The following is a 22,182-nucleotide window of genomic DNA, read 5'->3' as shown; positions in this document are numbered from 1 at the left end:
ACAGGCGGAACCGGAACTTCCTCGTACGTCACTTCCTGGGGCCGCTGCGCCGCGGACCCTTAGAGATGCGAGCGGCCATTTTGGGTGGGGTCGCGCCTTGTTTCCTTCGTTACGCTTTTTTGCCTTGGCTCTCTCCCGAAGTTAACAGTTTAAGTAATACCGCCGCTAGCAGGTTGATGTACATACCCGTATGTGTACCCAGAGTCAGGTTTTCAGGGACCAGGTGTGATTCTTCTGGGAATCCCGCAGGATGCTAGAAGGGTTGATAGCATAGTAGGTACTCACATAGTCACTAAAAATATCCATGTGAAATGTGCACTATTGATTGAACTGTAAGATCAGTGAGGCAGGATTTATAACTATCACAGTGCCTGGCACATAAAAGTTGTGCAGAAAATCACACTGCTGATCGTGACTTTTTTTCCAATTTTTTATTTGCCGTATACTTCACATAGTATGAAATTTTACCTCTGTAAAGTGTACAATTCAGTGGTTTTTAGTATGTTCACAAAGATGTGCAACCATCACTACTGTCTAATTCCAGAATATTGTTATCACCCCAAAAGGAAATACAGCCCCCCAACCCAGTAGCAGTCACTCCCTATTTTCCTCTCCTTCGAACCCCTGGCAACCACTAATCTGTCTCCATGGATTTGCCTATTCTGAGCATATCATATAAATGGATTCATACAATATGTGGCCTTTTGTGTCTGGCTTCTTTCACTTACTATGTTTACACGTGTACATGTTCATGTTGGAATATGTATTAGTACTTCAGTTCTTTTTTTAGGGTTAGATAATATTCCATTCTATGGATATACCACATTTATTTATCCATTCAAAAATTTATGGACATTTGGGTTGTTTCCACTTTTTGACTATTATGAATTATGCTGCTTTGAGCATTCATGTACAAGTTTTTGTGTAGACTTCTCAATTCTCTAGGAGTAGAATTGCTGGATCATATGGTAACTCTATGTTTAACATTTTGAGGAACTGCCAAACTATTTGCCACCTGCACCATTTTATCTTTCCATCAGCAATGTAAGAGTGTTTGGTATTGGTTTTTCTATTGCTGCTGTAACAAACTACCACAAATTTAGTGGCTTAAAATAACACAAATTTATTATGTTACAGTTCTGGAAGTTAGAAGTCTGAAATTAGTTTTACAGGTCAAAAATTAAGATGTCAGTAGGGCTTCATTCCCTCTGGAAGCTCCAGGGGAGAATCTGTTTCTTTGCCTTTTCCAGCTTCTAGAAGCTGTCTGCATTTCTTGGTATTCCTCCATCTTCAAAGGGCATCAATTGAACCTGTGTTTCCATTGTCACATCTTTTTCTCTGACTCTGACACTACTGACTCCCTCTTATTAGACCCTTGTGATTACATGAGGCCCACTTGGATAATCCATGATAATCACCCCGTCTCAAGATCCTTAACTTAATCAAACAGCAAATTCACTTTGGCCTTGTAACGTAATTCATTCACAAATTCCTGAGTTGAGGGCAAGGACATCTTTTGGGGGGAGCATTAGTCTATCAACCACAGGTTCCAATTTCTCCCATCCTCACCAAAATTTGCTATTATCTGTCTTTTTTATTGTCATCCTAGTGGATGTGAAGTGGTATCTCATTGTGGCTTTCATTTATATTTCCCTGATGACAAAGGATGTTGAGCATTTTTTTCATGGGCTGATTGGCTATTTGTATACCTTCTTTGGAAAAACGTCTATTGAAATCTTTTGCCCATTTTTAAATTGTGTTCTCATTTTATTGTTGAGTTGTAATAGTTCCTTATATATTCTGGATACAAGTCTCTTATCTGATTTATAATTTGCAAATATTTTCTCTGATTGAGTAGGTGTCTTTTCACTCTCTTGGTAGTGTCCTTTGAAGCAAAAAAGTTTTCAGTTTTTTTTTTTTTATATAATATAGCTCTTTTTTTTTTTTTCAGGTGTACGTCATTATATTTCAATTTCTGTATGGATTACATCATGTTCACCACCCAAAGACTAATTACAATCCATCACCATACACATGTGCCTAATCATCCCTTTCATCCTCCTTCCTCCCCACCTTCCACTCTGGTAGCCACCAAACCAATCTCCGTCCATAAGTGATTGTTTGTTGTTACTTTTATCTTCTACTTATGAGTGAGATCATATGGTATTTGACTTTCTCTGAGTTTTCAGTTTTGATGAAGTCCAATTTATCCATTTTTCTGTTGTTGTTGCTTGTACTTTTGGTGTCATATCTAAGAGGCCATTCCCTAATCCAAGATGATAAAGATTTACACCTATATTTTCTTCAAAGAGTTTTATAATTTTAGCTCTTATATTTAGGCCTTTGGTCCATTTTGAATTAATCTTTGTATATAGCGTGAGATAGGAGTCCAACTTCAATCTTTTGCATATGGATATCCACTTGTCCCAGCACCATTTTTGGAAAAGACTACATTTTCTTCATTGTATTGGCTTTGCTCCTTAGTCTAAGATCAATTGACTATATTTATGTGGGTCTTTTTCTGGGCTCTCTATTCTGTTCCATTGACCTATTTTTCTGTTCTTCTGCCAGTTCCACACTGTCTCTAATACTGTAACTTTATAGTAAGTCTTGAAGTTAGATAGTGTCAGTCCCCCTACTTTGTTCTTCTTCAATATTGTGTTGGCTATTCTGAGTCTTTTGCCTCTCCATATAAACGTTAGAATCAGTTTGTCAATACCTACAAAATAACTTGCTGGGATTTTGATTGAGATTGCATTGAATCTATAGATCATTGTTGGGAAGTTGGGAAGAACTGTCATCTACACAATATGAGTCTTCCTTACCATGAATATGAACTATCTTTCCATTTACTGAGTTCTTCTTTGATTTCTTTCTTCAGAGTTTTGTAGTTTTCCTCATATAGATCTTATACATATTTTGTTACATTTATACCTAAGTATTTCATTTTTTGGGTACTAATGTAAAGGGTATTGTGTTTTTTTTTTTTTTTTTTAAAGATTTTATTTATTTTATTTTTTCCCACCAAAGCCCCAGTAGATAGTTGTATGTCATAGCTGCACATCCTTCTAGTTGCTGTATGTGGGACTCGGCCTCAGGATGGACGGAGAAGTGGTGCCTCAATGCGCACCCGGGATCCGAACCCGGGCCACCAGCATTGCAGTGCGCGCACTTAACCACCAAGCCACAGGGCCGGCCCAAGGGTATTGTGTTTTAAATTTCAAATTTTGTTTGTTCACTGCTGATCTATAGAAAAGCAATTGACTTTTGTGTAATAACTTTGTATCCTGCATCCCTGCTATAATCACTTTTAGTTTCAGGAGTTTTTTTCTCAGTGCTTTCAAATTTTCTACATAGGTGATCATGTCATCTGAGAACAAAGGCAGTTTTATTTCTTCTTCCCAATCTGTATACTTTTTATTTCCTTTTCTTGTCTTATTGCATTAGCTAGGACTTCCAGTACAATGTTGAAAAACAGTGGTGGGAGAGGATATCCTTGCCTTGTTCTTTATAATTGACCCCTTTATCTTGGTGCTTCAAGTTTCTCACTGTTGAGTATGATGTTAGCTATAGGTTTTCTTTGTAGAAAGTCTTTATCAAGATCAGAAAGTTAACCTCTATTCTAGGTTGCTAAGAGTTTTATCATTACTGGCTGTTGGATTTTTGTCAAATGCTTTTTCTGCTTTTATTGATGTGATCATGTGATTTTTCTTCTTTAGCCTATTGATGCGATGTATTATATTAATTTATTTTTGGATGTTGAACCAGCTTTGTATACCTTGGCTAAATCCCACTTGGTCATGGTGTATAATTCTTTTTATACATTGTTGGATTCAATTTGCTTATATATATATATTTTTTTTTTCCCCCCATGAGGAAGATTTGCCCTGAGCTAACATCTGTTGTCAATCTTCCTCTATTTTCTGTGTGAGCCACTGCCACAACCTGGCCACTGACAGACGAGTGGTGTGGGTCCGTGCCTGGGAACTGAACCTGGGCCACTGAAGCAGAGCATGCCAAACTTAACCACTAGGCCACCAGGGCTGGCCCATCAATTTGCTAATATTTTGACGAGGATTTTTGCATCAATGTTAATGAAAGATGTTGGTCTGCAGTTTTCTTTTTTTGTAATGTCTTTGTGTGGTTTTGGTATTAAGGTAGTGCTCATTTCACAGAATGAGTTAGGAAGTATTCCTTCTGCTTCTTTCTTCTGAAAGAGATTGTAAAGAATTGGTATAATTTCTTCTCTAAATGTTTGGTAGAATTCACCAGTGAAACCATCTAGGTCTGATGCTTATTATTTATTGATTCAATTTCTTTAATTGATATAAGCCTATTTAGATTGTCTGTTTCTTCTTTCATTAGTTTTTGGCAGATTTTATCTTTCAATGAATCAGTCCATTTCAACTAGGTCATTGAATTTGTAGACAGATTTGTTCATCGTATTCCTTGATTATCCTTTCAATGACCATGGGATCTGTAATGATGTCCCCTCTTTCATTTCTGATATTAGTAATCTGTGTCCTCTCTTTTTTCTAAGTTAGCCTGGCTTGAGGTTTATTGATTTTATTATCTTTTCAAAGAAGCAGCTTTTGGTTTTGTTGATTTTCTCTATTGATTTCCTGTTTTCAATTTCACTGACTTCTGCTCTAATTTTTATTTCTTTCTTCTGCTTACTTTGGATTTAATTAGCTCTTCTTTTTCTGGTTTCCTAATGTGGAAGCTTAGATGATTGATTTTAGATCTATCTTCTTTTCTAATGTATGCATTCAGTGCTATAAATTTCCCTCTAAGAACTGCTTTCTCTGCATCCCATAAACTTTGATAAGTTTTCATTTTAATTTAGTTCAAAATATTTTTATATTTCTCTTGAGATTTCTTTTTTGGGGGGTGGGGATAAGGAAGATTAGCCCTGAGCTAACATCTGTTGCCAGTTCTTCTCATTTTGCTGAGGAAAATTGACCCTGGGCTGACATCTGTGCCCATCTTCCCCCACCTTATATGTGGGAGGCCTGCCACAGCACAGCTTGATAAGTGGTGCGTAGGTCCACACCTGGGATCCAAACCCGTGAACCCTGGGCCACCAAAGCAGAGTGCATGAACTTAACCACTACACCACCAGGCAAGCCCCTGAGATTTCTTGTTCGACCCATGTGGTATTTAGAAGTGTGTTGTTTAACCTCTGAGTATTTTGGAATTTTCTAGCTCTATTTTTGTTATTGATTTCTAGTTTAATTCCATTGTGGTCTGAGAGCAGACATTATATGATTTATATCCTTTTATATTTGTTAAGGTGTGTTCTATGGCCCCAAATATGGTCTGTGTTGGTGAATGTTCCACGTGAGCTTAAGAAGATGTATATTCTGCTCTTGTTGTATGAAGTAGTCTACAAATGTCCATTATATCCAGTTGACTGATGGTGTTATTGAGTTCAACTACATCTTTACTGATTTTCTGCCTGCTGGATATGTCCATTTCTAATAGAGTCTCCAACTATAATAGTGGATTCATCTATTTCTCCTTGTAGTTCTATCAGCTTTTGCCTCATGTATTTTGACACTCCGTTATTAGGCACATACATGTTAAGGATCATTATGTCCCTTGGATAATTGACCCCTTTATCAATATGTAATGCCCCTTTTTATCTCTGATAACTTTCCTTGGTCTGAAGTCTGCTCTGTCTGAAATCAATATAGCTACTCCCACTTTCTTCTGATTAGTGTTAGCATGGTATATCTTTCTCCATCCATTTACTTTTAATCTATATCTGTCTTTACATATAAAGTGGCTTTCAACGGAGTTGTATTTGGGTCTTGTATCTTGATCCACTCTGACAATCTCTGTGTTTTAATTGGTACATTATTTTATTTTATTTTATTTTTTGTGAGGAAGATTAGCCCTGAGCTAACATCCATGCCAATCCTCCTCTTTTTGCTGAGAAAGACGGGCCCTGAGCTAACATCTGTGCCCATCTTCCTCCACTTCATATGGGACGCTGCCACAGCATGGCTTGACAAGTGGTGTGTTGGTGTGTGCCCAGGATCTGAACCCCAGGCTACCACAGCGGAGCACACACACTTAATCACTACACCACCGAGCCAGCCCCTAATTAGTACATTTAGACCATTGGCATTCAAAATGATTTTTGATATAGTTGGATTAATATCTACCATATATATTATTGTTTTCTATTTGTTGCCCTTGTTCTTTGTTCATATTTTTGTCTTCCATTCTTTTTCTGCCTTTTGTGGTTTTTTTGTGTGTGTGTGTGAGGAAGATCAGCCCTGTGCTAACATCTGCCAATCCTCCTCTTTTTTTTTTTTTTTTTTTTTTGCTGAGGAAGACTGGCCCTGGGCTAACATCCATGCCTGTCTTCCTCCACTTTATATGGGATGCCGCCACAGCATGGTTTGCCAAGCGGTGCATCGGTGTGCACCCGGGATCCAAACTGGCGAACCCTGGGCCGCTGCAGCGGAGTGCGCACACTTAACCGTTTGCGCCACCGGGCCGGCCCCTGCCTTTTGTGGTTTTAACTGAACATTTTATATGATTCCATTTTCTCTCCTTTCTTAGCATATTTGGTTATACTTCTTTTTTTAACATTTTTTAGTGGTTGCCCTAGAGTTTGCAATATGCATTTACAACTAATCCAAGTCTACTTTCAAATAACAACATACCATTTCATGGGTTGTTGAAGTACCTTATAATAACAAAATAATCCTAATTTCTCTTTCCTGTCCCCTGTATCATTGCTGTCATTCATTTCACTTGTATATACTTGTACATAAGTATACATGTCTTAGGCCTTTTGGGCTGCTATAACAGAATACCATAGGCTGGCTGGCTAGTAAATAACAGAAACGTATTTCTCACAGTTCTAGAAGCGGAGAAGTTTCAAATCAAGGCAGCTGCAATTTGGTATCTGGTGAGGGCCCACTTCCTGGCTCACAGACAGCCATCTTTTCACTGTGTCCTCACATGGAACAAGTGACAAGGGAGCTCTTTGGGGTCTCTTTTTTTTTTTTTTTTTAAAGATTTTATTTATTTTATTTTTTCCCCCCAAAGCCCCAGTAGATAGTTGTATGTCATAGCTGCACATCCTTCTAGTTGCTGTATGTGGGACTCGGCCTCAGGATGGACAGAGAAGTGGTGCCTTGATGCGCACCCGGGATCCGAACCCGGGCCACCAGCATTGCAGCGCGCGCACTTAACCACCAAGCCACAGGGCCGGCCCTGGGGTCTCTTTTATACGAGCACTAATCCCATTCATGGGGGCTCCACCTCATGATCTAATCCCCTCCCAAAGGCCCCACCTTCTAATACCATCACACTGTGGGTTAAGATTTCAACATATTAATTTGGGGGAGACACAGACATTCATTCTATAACAAGCCATATATACAAAAAGCACACATAATCAAATATATTGTTGCTATTATTATTTGAATGAACTATTATCTGTTAGATCAATTAAGAATAAGAAAAATAGGGGCCAGCCCCGTAATGTAGCGGTTAAGTGCGCGCGCTGGCGGCCGGGGTTCGGATCCTGGGTGCGCACTGACTCACCGCTCATCAGGCCATGCTGTAGTGGCGTCCCATATAAAGTGGAGGAAGATGGGCTCAGATATTAGCCCAGGGCCAGTCTTCCTCAGAAAAAAGAGGAGGATTGGCAGATGTTAGCTTTTATGATGTTCCTCATAAAAGAAAAATGAAAAATTTTTATTTTACCTTTACTTATCCTTTCTCTGATGCTCTTCCTTCTTTATGTAGATCTGATTTTCTGACTCATATTATTTTCCTTCTCTCAAAGAACTTCTTTTGTTTTTTATTTTTTTTGTGAGGAAGATCAGCCCTGAGCTAACATCCATGCTAATCCTCCTCTTTTTGCTGAGGAAGACTGGCTCTGAGCTAACATCTATTGCCAATCCTCCTCCTTTTTTCTCCCCAAAGCCCCATTAGATAGTTGTATGTCATAGCTGCACATCCTTCTAGTTGCTGTATGTGGGACGTGGCCTCAGCATGGCCGGAGAAGTGGTACGTCGGTGCGTGCCCGGGATCCGAACCCGGACCGCCAGTAGCGGAGTGCGCGCACTTAACCACTAAGCCACGGGGCCGGCCCCAAAGAACTTCTTTTAATATGCTTGCAAGACGGGTCTACTGGCAACAAATTCCCTCAATTTTTGTTTGAGAATGTCTTTATTTCTGTTTCACTTTTAAAGGATAATTTTGCAGAGTACAGAATTCTAGGGTGATTTGTTTTCTCAACACTTTATTTCATTTTAACTCTCTTGTCTGCGTGGTTACTGAGAAGTCAGATGTAAGTTTTATCTTTGCTCCTCTATAGGTAAGGTGTTTTTTTTCCCTCTAGATTCTTTCAAGATTTTTACTTTATCTTTGATTTTCTGTAGTTGAAAAATGATATGCTTAGGTGTAGAGTTTTTGGCATCTATCCTCTTGTGTTCTCTGAGCTTCCTGGATCTGTGGTTTGGTATCTGACATTAACTTGGGAGAAATTCTCAGTCATTATTGTTTCAAATATGTCATCTATTCCTTTCTCTCTCTTTTTCCTTCTGGAATTCCCACTACACATCTGTTACATCTTTTTTTTTTTTTTTTTTTTGCTGAGGAAGATTCACCCTGAGCTAACATCTGTCCCAATCTTCCTCTACCTTATATGTGAGAAGCCACCACAGCATGGCTGGTGAGTGGAGTATGTCTGCACCTGGGATCCAAACCTGCAAACCCAGGACACTGAAGCAGAGCTCGCAGAACTTTAACCACTCGGCCACAGGGCTGGGCCCTGTTACATCTTTTGTAGCTGTGCCACATTTCTCAATATTCTGTTTTTTGTTCAGTCTTTTTTCTCTTTGCTTTTCCGTTTTGGTGATTTCTATTGAGATATCCTCAAGTTCAGCGATTCTTTCCTCAGCTGTGTCCAGTATACTAAGAAGCCTATCAAAGGCATTCTTCATTTCTATTATAGTGTTTTTGATCTCTAGCATTTCCTTTTTGTTCTTTTTAGAATATCTGCTTACATCGCCCATCTACTCTTGCATGATATGTACTTGGTCTATTAGAGCCCTTAGCATATTAATCATAGTTTTAAATTCCCAGTTTGATATTCTGATATCCCTGCCATATCTGAGTCTGGTTCTGATGCTTTCTCTGTCTCTTCAAACTGTGTTTTTCACTTTTTAGTATGTCTTATAATTTTTTTGATAGCTGGACATGATGTATTGGTAAAAGGAACTACTGTAAGTAGGCCTTTAGCAATATGGTGGTAAGGTGTGGGGACAGGGGAAGGGTTCTATAGACCTATGAGGACTCAGTCTTTCAGTGAACCTGTTCCTCTGGACTGTCAACTTCACATGTGCTTCTGTTTTTTGCCCCTTCTCTTTAGTGGAACAGAATCACTAGAGTGGGCTGGAGTTGGGTATTTCCCTTTCCCTAGGTCAGTTAGGCTGGTTAAATAGTTTCTCCTAAGGGCAGACATTGTTAAGAACAGTATGCTTTGGCATATTTGAAAATGGTTCCTCCCTAATCCACTGCTGGTGGGATGCAAACTGGTGCAGCCTCTATGGAAAACAGTATGGAGATTCCTCAAAAAATTTAAAATAGAATACCTTGTGATCCAGCTATCCCACTACTGGGAATCTACCCAATGAACCTGAAATCAACAATCCAAAGAGGCTCACACACCCCTATGTTCATCGCAGCATTATTCACTATAGCCAAGAAGTGGAAGCAACCCAAGTGTCCCTCAACTGATGATTGGATAAAGAAGATGTGGTGTATATATACCATGAAATACTACTCAGCCATAAAAAAAAAGACTAAATCGTCCCATTTGCAACAACATGGATGGACCTGGAGGGTATTATGTTAAGTGAAATAAGCCAGAAAGAGAAAGACAAACAGTGTATGATTTCACTCATATGTGGAAGATAAACCAACACACGGACAGATAGAACTGTTTGGTGGTTACCAAGGTCTAGGGGGGTGGGGGTGGGCACAAGAGGTGGAGGGATGCACTTATATGGTGACTGATAATAATGTACAACAAAAATTTCACAATAAAAAAAAAAGAAAGATGCTTTGTAAACACACACACACGCAAAAATAAAATGGTTCCTTTTTCCCTCCCCATGCTAGGAGCACAAAGGAATTTTTCTCCAATATTCACTGTGAGAACCTGGTCTAACTCTTGGAGGTACAATTCACAAAAGTGTGGGGGCCCCCAATGACTCAGACCCCACGGGGTTTTAAATTCTCAGAGATGTCCACATTGAGCCTCTAGCAATTCATCAATCATAGTTCAGGTTTTCCATCAATCATAGTTCAGGTTTTCCGATGCCAGCACTGGTTCTCCCAGGTTTGTGCTCGTGGGTTTCTGCTCTGGTAAGTTGTGATTCTCTGTATTCACTTGTCTCTCTCTCTAACTCTGGGGCCAGCAGTCTGCCCTGTGACCTCACTTCTCTGATGGGTCTTAGAATTGTTGAGTTTTCAGTTTCCATTTTTATTTGTTAGGATAGAGTGATGACTTCCAGCTTCTTACGTGCCAGACCAGAAACCAGAAGTCTCTGATAATATTTTATTGAATGCCAGGCATTGTCAATTTTACCTTGCTGGGTGCTGAATATGTTAAAAATACTCGAGTGTTGTTCTGGGATGCAGTTACTTGTAAACAGTTTGATCTTTTCAGGTCTTGCTTTTAAGCTTTGTTAGGTGGGGTGAGAGCCTTATTTAGGCTAATTTTGCTCCACTACTGAGCCAAAACCCTTCTAAGTACTCTATCCATGCCCCATGAATTATGAGATTTTCTACTCTGGCTGGGAACTGTTAGGCTCCAGGGATTGTTCAGATGGCTCTTTTCACTGCCCCAGGGGTTTTCTAACACACCTGTGATCAGTAGTCAGCTGAAGCCTCCAGGAAGACTCTGCAGATCTCTGGAGCTTTCTCTGTACATGCCCCCCTTTCTGCTACTCTGCTCTGCAAACTCCAGTCCCCTTGGTCTCCCTGGACTCCCAGTTCTGTGTCCTCAACTCAGAGAGACTGCTGGACTCCATCTGGATTCCCCCTCCCTACACCGTGACACGGAAACTCTCTCCAGGAGGTATACTGGGGCAATCACAGAGCTCACCTCATTTGTTTCCCAGAACAATTTATGCATCAAAGTGTGGCAGACAGAATAATGGCCCCCTAAAATGCCCACGTCCTAATCCCCAGAATCTGTGAATATTACCTTATATGTGAAAGAGATTTTGCAGATGAGATTAAGTTAAGGATCTTTAGATAGGAAGATTATCCTGGATTTTCTGGGCGGGCCCAATCTAATTACAAAGGATCTTTTAAGAGGGAGACAGGAGTGTAAGAGTCAGAGGAGATATGACAGAAGCAGAGGTCAGAGAAAGATATTGATTGATTGATGATATTGATTGCTGGCGTTGAATATGTGGGAAGGGGCCTCAAGTCAAAAACGCAGGCAACCTCTCGAAGTTGGAAAAGACAAGGAAATGGATTCTCCCCTGGAGGCTCCAGAAGGAATGCAGCCCTACCAACATTTTTATTTTATCCCCCAAGACTTAATCTTGGAATCTGACCTCCAGAACTAAAAGATAATAAATTTATGTTGTTTTAAGCCACTAAGCTTGTGGTAATTCGTTAGAGCTGCAGTAGGAAACTAAAACAATCACAAATTGGGAGCATGGAATATGAATAGGAAATGAGAGCTTGTTAAGACACGATAGCGAGGGGCTGGCCCAGTGGCACAAGCGGTTAAGTGCGCGTGCTCCGCTGCGGCAGCCCAGAGTTCGCCAGTTCAGATCCCGGGCACGCACTGACGCACCGCTTGTCAAGCCATGCTGTGGCGGCGTCCCATATAAAGTGGAGGAAGATGGGCATGGATGTTAGCCCATGGCCAGTCTTCCTCAGCAAAAAGAGGAGGATTGGCAGATGTTAGCTCAGGGCCGATCTTCCACACACACACACACACACACACACATGATAGTGAAAGAAATCTTATTTTGGATCTGAGAAAACTAGAACCTCTACTACCCTAACATTCTCATTAATGTTATGCAAGTATGGCTACATTAAACTCAGATACAAAATACCAGTACCCCCAACCCCCCCAAAAGAAAAACAAAAGAAAAATGGGTGGACTTTCAAACATTTCTATCACAGCCTTAACAAATAATTCTCCATGATACATCTTAACAATATGATCCTTTTGAGTAGAACATCATTATTTGTAAGTAAAAGCCACCCACTGCATTCAGTGTCAGAAGTAGTATTTAGTATGACAGCTACATAGAGACTGGTTCCAAGATTAGCTTGTACGTAATCCTAGTAAGTTACTAAGGCAAATCAATGGTGGAGAAATTCATATGTGAAGTTCTAGTCTTACAAAATATTTCATAGTTGAAAAATAAGATTTTATTTCACTAAATTCCAAACATTTCTTATTAACATGTAAGAAGCTAAAACATATATTCTCTTCAGAATTTATGACTTCATTTTCCTCTTCAGTTTAAGGTTTAACTTACCTCATAGTCTAGATCAGTTTCTTTTACAAGTTTACAAATCTCAACAATCTTCCACTCCTTTATACTTTTCTACATTTTTCAAGTTTTCTAAAATGCATACTGTATCAATTAGGATTAACTGTGGCTATTACAGAGTGACTTAAACAAGAGAAACTATTTCTGTCTCATGTAAAAGGTCAGAGGTAGGTGGCTGCAATGCCTTCTCTGCCTGAACAGCAGCAGTAGTCACAGGTTTGGAATGACACTCACTCACAGGACCCAACACACCTTGTGGGACCCAACTTGCACTAAGCCCACTTGACTTCATAGGAAAAAGCAGAGCAGCAGGATTCTTGTTTCAGCAGGAGTCTTTACTCCAGCCTCCCAAGTGTCAGCTCAGGTATAAAGGAACAAGATCATGTGGGTGGCTGCAGAAGCCACGCTGGCTTAGAACCTTCATGGTTGTAAGGGTGGCTTCCAGGAATCTTTGCAAAAAGAAACACAGTACTTAAGGAAGCCCAAAGCCCATGTTTTCCAATGGACATCTACAGCACTTGTCACAGTCGTCCTGGTCCAGCTACAGTTTACCAATAAGGGGTAATTTTAAATCATAAACAATATTGCCTGGTGTCACAGCTGACGTTCTATTATTACCTTGTCTAGTAGGTTTCCAGAGAAAACAGTGCTGAAAAGTAAACTCGTGGTCATTCTACTAGGGAGAAAGAGAAAGAGTTTTATTAACCCTCTATTCATAGCAGTCTAGGGCAGCATCATAGTATCAGGATCCAATCTTCTATCTTATTGCTCTGCCACTCATGGCTTCTATTTCCAAGGTTACTTTATAGTCCAACAAGTCTGGTGGAGCTCTAGCCACCACAGCCATGTTCCAGCAGGAGAAAAGAGAAGATGAGCTGGCCCATTTCCTGTTACACCTTAAAGTTCAAGGAAACTTCCCAGAACCATCCAACTCTCAACATTTCTAATTCCATGTCACTGCCCAGAACTTAGTCATATGGCCATGTATACATGTAAGGAAAGCTGGGCACATTGATAACCTGAATAAATTCTGGGATTCTGTTACAAAGCAAAAAAAGGAAGATTAGATATTGGGACAGATAATTACCAGTCTCTCCTACACATACATATGGTGGGGAAAATAAGCTTTTTATTAACAAAAGCTGAGGCTAAAAAAGCCATATAAAAATTGGGAAGATATATGTGCTTATGATTTTAGAATGTTTCAATCAAGGTAAGTTGTTTGTTTTGTAAAAAGTTATAAAACTTATTGAAGAAAAAAATTCCTCATCCTAGAACATTACTTCTCTGTCACAACAAACATATCTCCAACAGTTATAAGATATAATTAATGTGAGGTGTTTTAACATATTAGTACCAGGTTAAACCATATGAAATTGCTGCTTTTTATAGTTAGAAACAATAAAATACTGACAATTTCATATAGTTCAACCTGTAACAAAGTATTAAAGTTTGTGAATAATTTACTTAAAAAATACAAATTAGAGCAGATCTAGCTTATCACCATAACAGAATGACTGTTACAGGTGAATTCCAGTAATCTTTCTCAAGTGGGAAAGGAATGGAATTACAGCTGGCACACCAGGAACTTGACCTTTATCTTTAAGCACTTGTGAATTCTTTTTCTGTTCCTAGATATAATACTTACTGTGGTAGACTGGAAAATGGCCCCCCAAAGATTTTCAGGCCCTAATCCTCAGTTTTATGCCTGTTTATGTTAAGTTATATGGCAAAACGGATTTTGCAGATGGAATTAAAGTTATAGACCTTAAAACAGGAAGGTCATCCAGGTGAGCCCAATGTAATCAAACAGACCTTTAAAGGTGGAAGGCAAGAAGGGTCGGTTAGAGATAGGATGATGGAAGAAGCAGCAGGAGAGATTTTAAGCATGAGAGGAACTTGATCTGCCATTGCTGGGGCTTTGAAGAGAAGGGGACCACGAGCCAAGGAATGCAGGCAGCCTCTAGAAGCTGGGAATGGCCCTTAGCTGACGGTAAGGAAATCGGACCTTGATCTTCAATTGCAAGGACTTGAATTCTGCCAACGACTGAATGAACAAGGAAATGTCTCCCTACAACCCCCTCCAGAAAAGAATAAAGCCCCACCAACACCCTGATTTTAGCCCAGGTGAGACCCCTGTCAAACTGCTGACACACAGAACAGTAAGAAAATACATCTGTGTTGTTTTAAGCCACTAAGTTTGTGGTTGGTAATTTATGACGGCTGCCATAGAAAACTTATACACTTACCTTAGTAAAACCTCTAATGTAAAGGACTCATCAGAGAACGGTCCCTATAGTCATTTAAACCATATTTTTAAAAATTCAATTCATACCTGGTCCTTAATGATTCTGTTATACTAAGTTGTAGCTATAATTAGAAATATGTATATAGCCAACAAAAATAATATAATGGTGAACAACTGAAAGCTACATAGCCAATTATTTTATACAAAAACTCTAAAAAGTTCATGACTAGTTACTATGAGAAACATTTCATCTAGGAGTCATTTCTAAGGCAGCATCTTGAGTTTCCATAAAAACAGAAGCTTCTGTCTCAGAAGAAGGGATATCAATAAGAGGACCAGAATCCTCTATTTCCAGGTGCGGTGGTTTCTCCTGTTCATGACTCAGGTTTGAATTATCCTTCATTTGAATCTCCTGCTCTTCCAACTCCAAAGATTTATCTGAGGCTGGAGCTACAACTTCTTCATCTTCATTTTCATGTAGAAAGCTACAAATCATGTTGGGTCTATAGGAGAAATCATTATCCTTGATCTGCAGCCATTCCACACCACCTAACGGGGGAGGGGGTAAGGAGTGGGAGGAAAAACCAAGAAATAAACATGAAGAAGGAATCTTAGTTACTTAAGTATATTTTTCTTTAATTTAAATATTCATCCCATGAATAAATGTCAAAGTAAAACCCAAACATAAACCAAGCAACATGGTGCCTGTAACTACTGATAAATAATTATGTAACTTCCATCTCACATGGAGACCTTGGGATGCTTACAGGGTATGTATCACCCAAATCACTACAAGTAATCAGATTCAGTTACTATTCCAAGTCCTTTTTCCACAGTTCAATTCCCAACTCATTCTGAGTGATAATTTGAGCTCTCACTGCCACCTCATGCTTTACAGTAAAGAAAACTGTCACTTCCCTACAATTTTCTCCTCCACTCAGTTTTCGTAATACAATGGATGATACTGCCCTATCATCTTCCAAGTCAACACTTTTATGTAGTTTTCAGTTGGAACATCCAATTGTGAAATAAGACACCTCTCCAAAAAAAAACTTGAAAAAATTTTTGTTTCTCTCCATACTCATAGTCAAAGCCCCAACCCTTCAATGAACCCCTATAATCAAGAATTGCTCCAATAATGCTAGTCATTTTTTCATTTATTCTTATTACCTTTTCAGCCAAATATTTTCAGTGGATCCTCACTTATTTCTGTAGCAAGCCCAAGCTGTTTACTCTCATTTTCAAAATTACATCAGATATCTCTAAGATATCCCAACATATCTTGCCACCCTGTTCACACATCTGTCTGCTCCTATTCTCCACCACAAATTAACTCTTCTGCAGCTGTTTACTGAAACTTCCTCACCGCTGATCCCATGTCTTCCCATATATTATTCCTATAAAGTCTCCCTCTATCAAAAATTGATTAGTCCTTTTCCCTCCAGTTCAGCTTCAACTACTGACTTTCTTATTTTTTCCTGCAATAGCATCATTCTCCTAGTCACCCAGATTCAAAACCTTGAAGCCATCCTTTACTGTTATTTAGCGTAATACCTGGCACCTAACAGATACTTAACATAAGTTGAATGAAATAGGTGTGGAGTCACATTCATCCATGTCTGTTTCAATGTGATTTACTTTAGAGTGCAAGTTACCGGACGGTAAGGACCACATCTCCTGTCTACTTTGCCTGCCTCTAGCATACTGCCATGATTGGTAGCCAGCCTCCAAGGTCCCCAATGATCCTCACCTTCATGTCCGTGTCATCCCCTCCCACACTGAATAGGATATTGCAGAAATGACAGAATGTGACTTCTAAGGCTAGTTCATAAGACATGTTGTCGTGGATCACTTGATCTGGGAGTAGCCAGCTGCCATGTCAGGCAGGCACTCAAACGGTACTATGTGGAGGCAAGGAACTGAGGCCTCCTGCTAACGGCCAGCACAAACCTGCCAGCCATTGAGTGAGCCATCTTATGATCTGATCTTCCAGGTTTACCCAGGCCTTCAGATGACTGCAGCCCAACCAACATACTGACTGCAACCTCACGAGAGACCTAGAGCCAGAATGACCTAGTCAAGATGCTCCCAAATACCTGATTCACAGAAACTGTCTAAGATAGTGTTTTTTCTTGTTGTTGTTTTAAACTGTTAAGTTTACAGGTAATTTTTTTTGTGAGGAAGATTAGCCCTGAGCTAACATCTGTTGCCAATCCTCCTGTTTTTGCTGAGGAAGATTGGCCCTGGGCTAACATTCGCGCCCATCTTCCTCTACTTTATGTAGGACCCCTGCCACAGCATAGCTTGATAAGTAGCACATAGGTCCGCACCCGGGATCTGAACCTGCAAACCCTGGGCCACTGAAGTGGAGTGCAAGAACTTAACCACTACCCCATCCGGCGCACCCCATGGGGGGAGTAATTTTTTTTTTGCAGCAATAGATAACTAATACAGCCTTGAACAGTTGGTTACTAACTTATGTGATTAAGCAAAACACTCAAATCTTCCCAAAGATCTATCAGATTAATAAAGACTACAGAAGAGGAAATTCTATAATTTCCTTTAATAAGAGTATCTAAACAATAGTTAAGCTTATCTGATATGCATCTGCCTTTCAAGTTCATTCTAGAACTTCAAGTACCTCCTTCTTCCTGTTATTTTCACAGAATGCCTAACAAAGGGGATAGTTTTGGTATATACATAAGAAGAGATCTGTTATGTAGTTGAATGTGTAGTTGGTGTTATTAATTTCTATACGATTAATGTAGCTTCAAATGTTTATTCCTTAAAATACAATAAAGCTACCAAGCCACAAATATATTCACCACTAAAGTCATATTTACTAGAGTTTCAAATGTGTCTTTGAGCAATGAGTTTTTAAACCATCAAGTGATTCTTTGTTCATCTCAGCAAACATGTGCCTGTTAGGGATGTGAGAAGCACTGGTCTAAAGCCTCTAGTCTGGGATGAGCAGCAACTGGAGAAGGCTAAATGGATGCTAATTAAGAACTAGACTCAGGAGTAACAACCGTGGTTGTAGAGTCTGAGTCCCTCCCTCACGTATGAAGCCAGCTTCTTCCAGCCGTGAGCTCCTGGGGAAGGTTGCTGCAGCTGCCAAAAGTTTCAGGAGATCTCTGGGGTTACACCTTGGGAACCCAGAACTGCTATCATATCTTCACCACTTATAAGGAAGTTTTTATTATAAAAGAGAGAGATAGAGACATAGATACTCACACACTCACTCTCTCACTCACTCACACACACACACACACACACTAGGGGTTGGAAATCATATTAAGTTTCTTGGCAAATTCCTCACAATTATTTCCAATGCAAAGCAGACAGAGATTTCTTATATGTTTCCAGTGCCCTCTGCTATATTAGAATTCAACTGAATTTTAAATTTATGTTTGGTACTTTTCATGGAGCACCTCAATTTTAATATATTTAACATATTACATATAGTTATTACTACAAAGTACAAGGAATGTCCTGGCAGCAATGTGTCATTATCAGAGCCAATATTAAATCATCTATTTTCAGAAAACTAAGTGAACCAACCTATGTTTTCTTCTCCTTCCTTCTTTTCTGTCAGAAGAGTTCGTGTCATGCTGAGCTTCTTCATTGTATGGCATTTATATTTTAGCACCGTCTTATTATTGCCTTCTGCATCCACTAGAACATAAAATCAACTCAATTATTATACTGCTTGATGCCATCAAATAAAAGAATCATGTTAAGCCCCAACAGACTAAACTACTTCCTGTCAAGATGGGGTAGTAAGTTCAAGATTTAACTCATCCCTCCTGCTCCAAGTACAGAGAAATGAGAGAGAAAATACGTAACGACCGAAGGTACAACAGGACTCAAAAACAACACACACCTCCAGGGCACAGAAAGACAAAGCTCTGAGTGAGATTAAACTATGGGCCTCCTAGGCTGTAGCCCTGAAGTAGGAAACTGGGGGCCAAGAATTTGGCCTTACAGGGTAATGAGGTCTAAAATTCTATCACTCAAAATGAAGGACCAAAGGCAGACTACATGAAGCCAGAGACTGGAGTGAGGATATTCCCCATCATGAGAGAAGGCTGAGACATACCGTTGCTAACCTGCTGCCTGGCGTTACAGCTTTATAGAAAACTGCAGACACAGACAGGAGGGACGATAAGGGTCTGAGCTAAGGATGTGAAGCCCACTGAAAACTTCCATACACTGCTACTGTGAGTGTAAGCTGATACTATACTTCAGAAAGCAACATAGTGATATCTATTAAGTTGAACCATATGAAATTGTCAATATTCAGCCAAAATTTCATATGGTTGAACCTAAAAGTTAAGTTGAAGATATACACACTCATCAATCTAGCAATTCCATTTCTAAGTGTATACCTTGAAGATATTTTTACATATATGCAAAGGAGACACATAAAATATTCATGGCAGCATTTTGTAGTGAGTTATAAGCATAATTAAGAACGTGGGATCTGGAGCAAACCCACTGGGTTCAAATCCTGGCTCTGCCATTTACTTCGTGTGTGACCTTGGGAATGTTATTTACCTCTCTGTGCTTCAGTTTCTTCAACTATAAAATGAAGATAATGATAGTGTCTACCTCATAGGCTTGTGGTAAGGATTAAATGAGTTAATACATGTAGCATTTAGAATAGTGCCTGACATATGGAAGGCACTCAATAAATTTTAGTAGTAATTAATAATTACTAATAAAAATGGAAGCAACCAACATGTCCATTAACTGGAGAATAAATTGTGGTATAGTCACAAATGGGATAAGAAGCAACAGGGAAAATAGGGTTATATATATCAACAGCTATAAATCTCAAAACATACCTCTGACTGAAAAAAGATGTAGAATGATATGTACAGTATGCTGTAATTTATATCAACTTTGAATATATATAAAAAATGCTATTTATTGTTTGTGGATACATACATATGTAATATAAAATCAGGTATAGGAAAGAAAAGCACCAAATTCAGAGAGTGATTGCCTCTGAAGACAGAAGGTAAGGAAATAAGTTTGGAGAGGGGTATACGAGGGGCTTCAAATGTATCTGGAATGTTTTTTAATTATCTGGCAAAATGGTAAGATTTGACATAGCTAAACAATAGGTACATGAGATGTTTAATTTTAATATTCAGTGTACATAAGTATGTTAGAAATATTTCATAGTAAAAAGAGTTGTTAGCATATCAATCACTTACCATGTTCAACATTTTCTTCAAATATAACACAAGTCCCAAGAGTGTCTGCAGAAAAAATTGAAGGCAACTTGTTGAAAATAACAGAGGTACTTTCTCTGAAAAGCATATTAAAAAAAAGGAGTTTCATGTACCCGACATCCTCCTACCTTCATACTCTCCAGCAAAGACATAGCTGTCCACCTGCAGAATGGGCCTCTCAGTGTCAATTCCCTACAACACGATATAGGATCATAAAAAATCATCATTAAAAAAAGCGATGGTGGGGAGTAAAATGGGTAAAGGTGGTCAAAAAACACAAACTTTCAATTACAAAATAAATAAGTCCTGGGGATATAACATACAGCATGGTGACTATAGTTAATACTACTGTATTGTATATTTGAAAGTTGCCAAGAGAGTAAATTTTAAAAGTTCTCATCATAAGAAAAAAAATTGTCACTATGTGTGGTGATGGATGTTAACTAGACAAATTATGATCATTTCACAATATTTACAAATATCAAATCATTATGTTCTACACCTGAAACTAATACAATGTTATATGCCAATTAGGTCTCAGTTAAGAAAGAAAGAGCCTTCCACCTGTAACTGGGCTACCAAGGATGCAGATCTCCCAAACTCTAGAGCGTCTTATCCTAGCAAGTACAGGATAAGCTAAAACATCCTCTGATCACAGCAGCCACAACCTGAAGACTGCTTAGTTCATACCCAAGCAGCAAGGTCTATTTCAATCAACATCCGCTTCAAGTTTAAGGTAAGAACAGCAGAAGTTTTGCCAACGATAGCTCAAAGATTTTAAAGTAAAGTGATAGATGGTAAGTTATGATACCATAGCTCAAGTCAACAGCAGTGTGAGGTCTTTGAAGTCTTTTCTTAGTAGGTATCTCCTCTCCCTTCTCCAGTTTAACCTCTGTATGCATATCTGGCTGTCCTCTCTTCACTTTGTGTTTCTCTCTCCCCCCTCGCTTTCTAAAACAATGCATTTTTAAAAAAATATATTGTTCCATATCAAAATGCTACCTCCTCCAAATCTTTAACTTTCTCTCCAGCCGCACATTCAGACACTCAAGCAATGTTTGGCATTTTCTCTCATCTGCTACCATAGTCCCTGTACTTCTATGATGAGCCTTAGAGTTCACAGCTTTGTAACTTGGAATGAATGTATCAATCTTTGGAGATAGGTATTTCACCATTCATTCTTGTTTTAAATTTAAGAAAATCTAGAACAATCCCCCAATTCTGGAAGACTCACCAAAATTTTGCATTTATTTTCACATTTTGAGAGAAAGTCTGAGTCAATAATTCCTGACAATTCCACCAAAACCAACTGCTCCTGGTGGAAGAAAGAGGGGTTACAACGCTAGCCCGCGGGGTGCGTGCAGAAGAGGCAAATAACAAAGGAGCCACGATCCCCAGGGCAATGATCCCACCTCGGGGAAAACCTGCTTTCAATGAGAGCAAGCAGACGACGTTACCTAAGGGAACTGCCCCGACTTCCCCATTCCAACCACCGTGTGGCAATTAGGGCCGAGGCCAGCCGCTCGCCCGCTCCGCGCCCGCGGGGCCTCCCGCCCGCCCGCCCGCCCGCCGCACCCCGGACTCCCTTCCCCACACACAGCCCGCACGGCCACCACCGGCCCCACGCAGCTACGCCGCGCAGCTTTCGGCGTAGCACTCACTGCCTCCTCTTCCTCCTCTTCCCCGTCCCCCTGACTCGGCTCCTCGGCCGCCGCCATGTTCCCGCCCCTCCTCGGGCCTCAGCGTCACCGGCCACGCCCGCGCAGGGCCGCCATCTTGACTACGGGCAGCCGCTCCCCGGGGCCCGCTGCGGCTCTGGCCGCGCAAAGCGCTCCCGCCGGCACGCCAGAGCGCCGCTTCCGTGTCCCCGCGCAGGCCGCCCAGGCCCCGTCCTCGGTCCTTTCCTGAGAGGGGCGGGGGGTTCTGCCCGCTGGGGAAGTGCTGCGACCTAGGGAACCCTCAGGCTCCCCGCGCAGGTGGGAGGAGAGGACCTACGAGGGAGGAAAACGCCGCGTGCGAGGGAAACGGGAGGGCCTGATGTTGGCACGACCCTCCATTTCTCGGAGAGGAATTCCTAATATCGCGGGAGCACGAATCCTCAATTCACGGTCCCCCAGCCAAGTCCAGGGCACGT

At 40.2% G+C, this 22,182-nt stretch overlaps 1 protein-coding gene across 2 annotated transcripts; it reads right to left on the bottom strand.

Moving 5' to 3' along the window:
- Positions 1 to 12,412: 12,412 nt before the first annotated feature.
- Positions 12,413 to 22,133, bottom strand: GTF3C6 (general transcription factor IIIC subunit 6). Of its 2 annotated transcripts, none has more exons than XM_087444004.1 (6): positions 22,044 to 22,133; positions 21,283 to 21,363; positions 20,177 to 20,240; positions 20,031 to 20,097; positions 18,370 to 18,483; positions 12,413 to 15,357 (listed from the first exon to the last, which is right to left on the bottom strand). In XM_087444004.1, exons 1-6 carry the CDS (start codon positions 22,103 to 22,105, stop codon positions 15,056 to 15,058), a joined length of 690 nt encoding a protein of 229 aa, XP_087300130.1. In that variant the 5' UTR covers positions 22,106 to 22,133; the 3' UTR covers positions 12,413 to 15,055. The 2 variants fall into 2 exon arrangements, with proteins under 2 accessions (XP_087300130.1, XP_087300131.1); XM_087444005.1 differs by lacking the exon at positions 22,044 to 22,133 and adding an exon at positions 21,710 to 22,022 and having other exon boundaries at positions 20,031 to 20,075.
- Positions 22,134 to 22,182: the final 49 nt, after the last annotated feature.

This window comes from Ceratotherium simum, chromosome 19 (assembly GCF_057802395.1).
Source record: "Ceratotherium simum simum isolate JZ-2026a chromosome 19, ASM5780239v1, whole genome shotgun sequence".
NCBI lineage: Eukaryota > Metazoa > Chordata > Mammalia > Perissodactyla > Rhinocerotidae > Ceratotherium > Ceratotherium simum.
The sequence above is the reverse complement of the archived record's forward strand: the minus strand, read 5'-3'. Positions and strand labels throughout refer to the sequence as shown.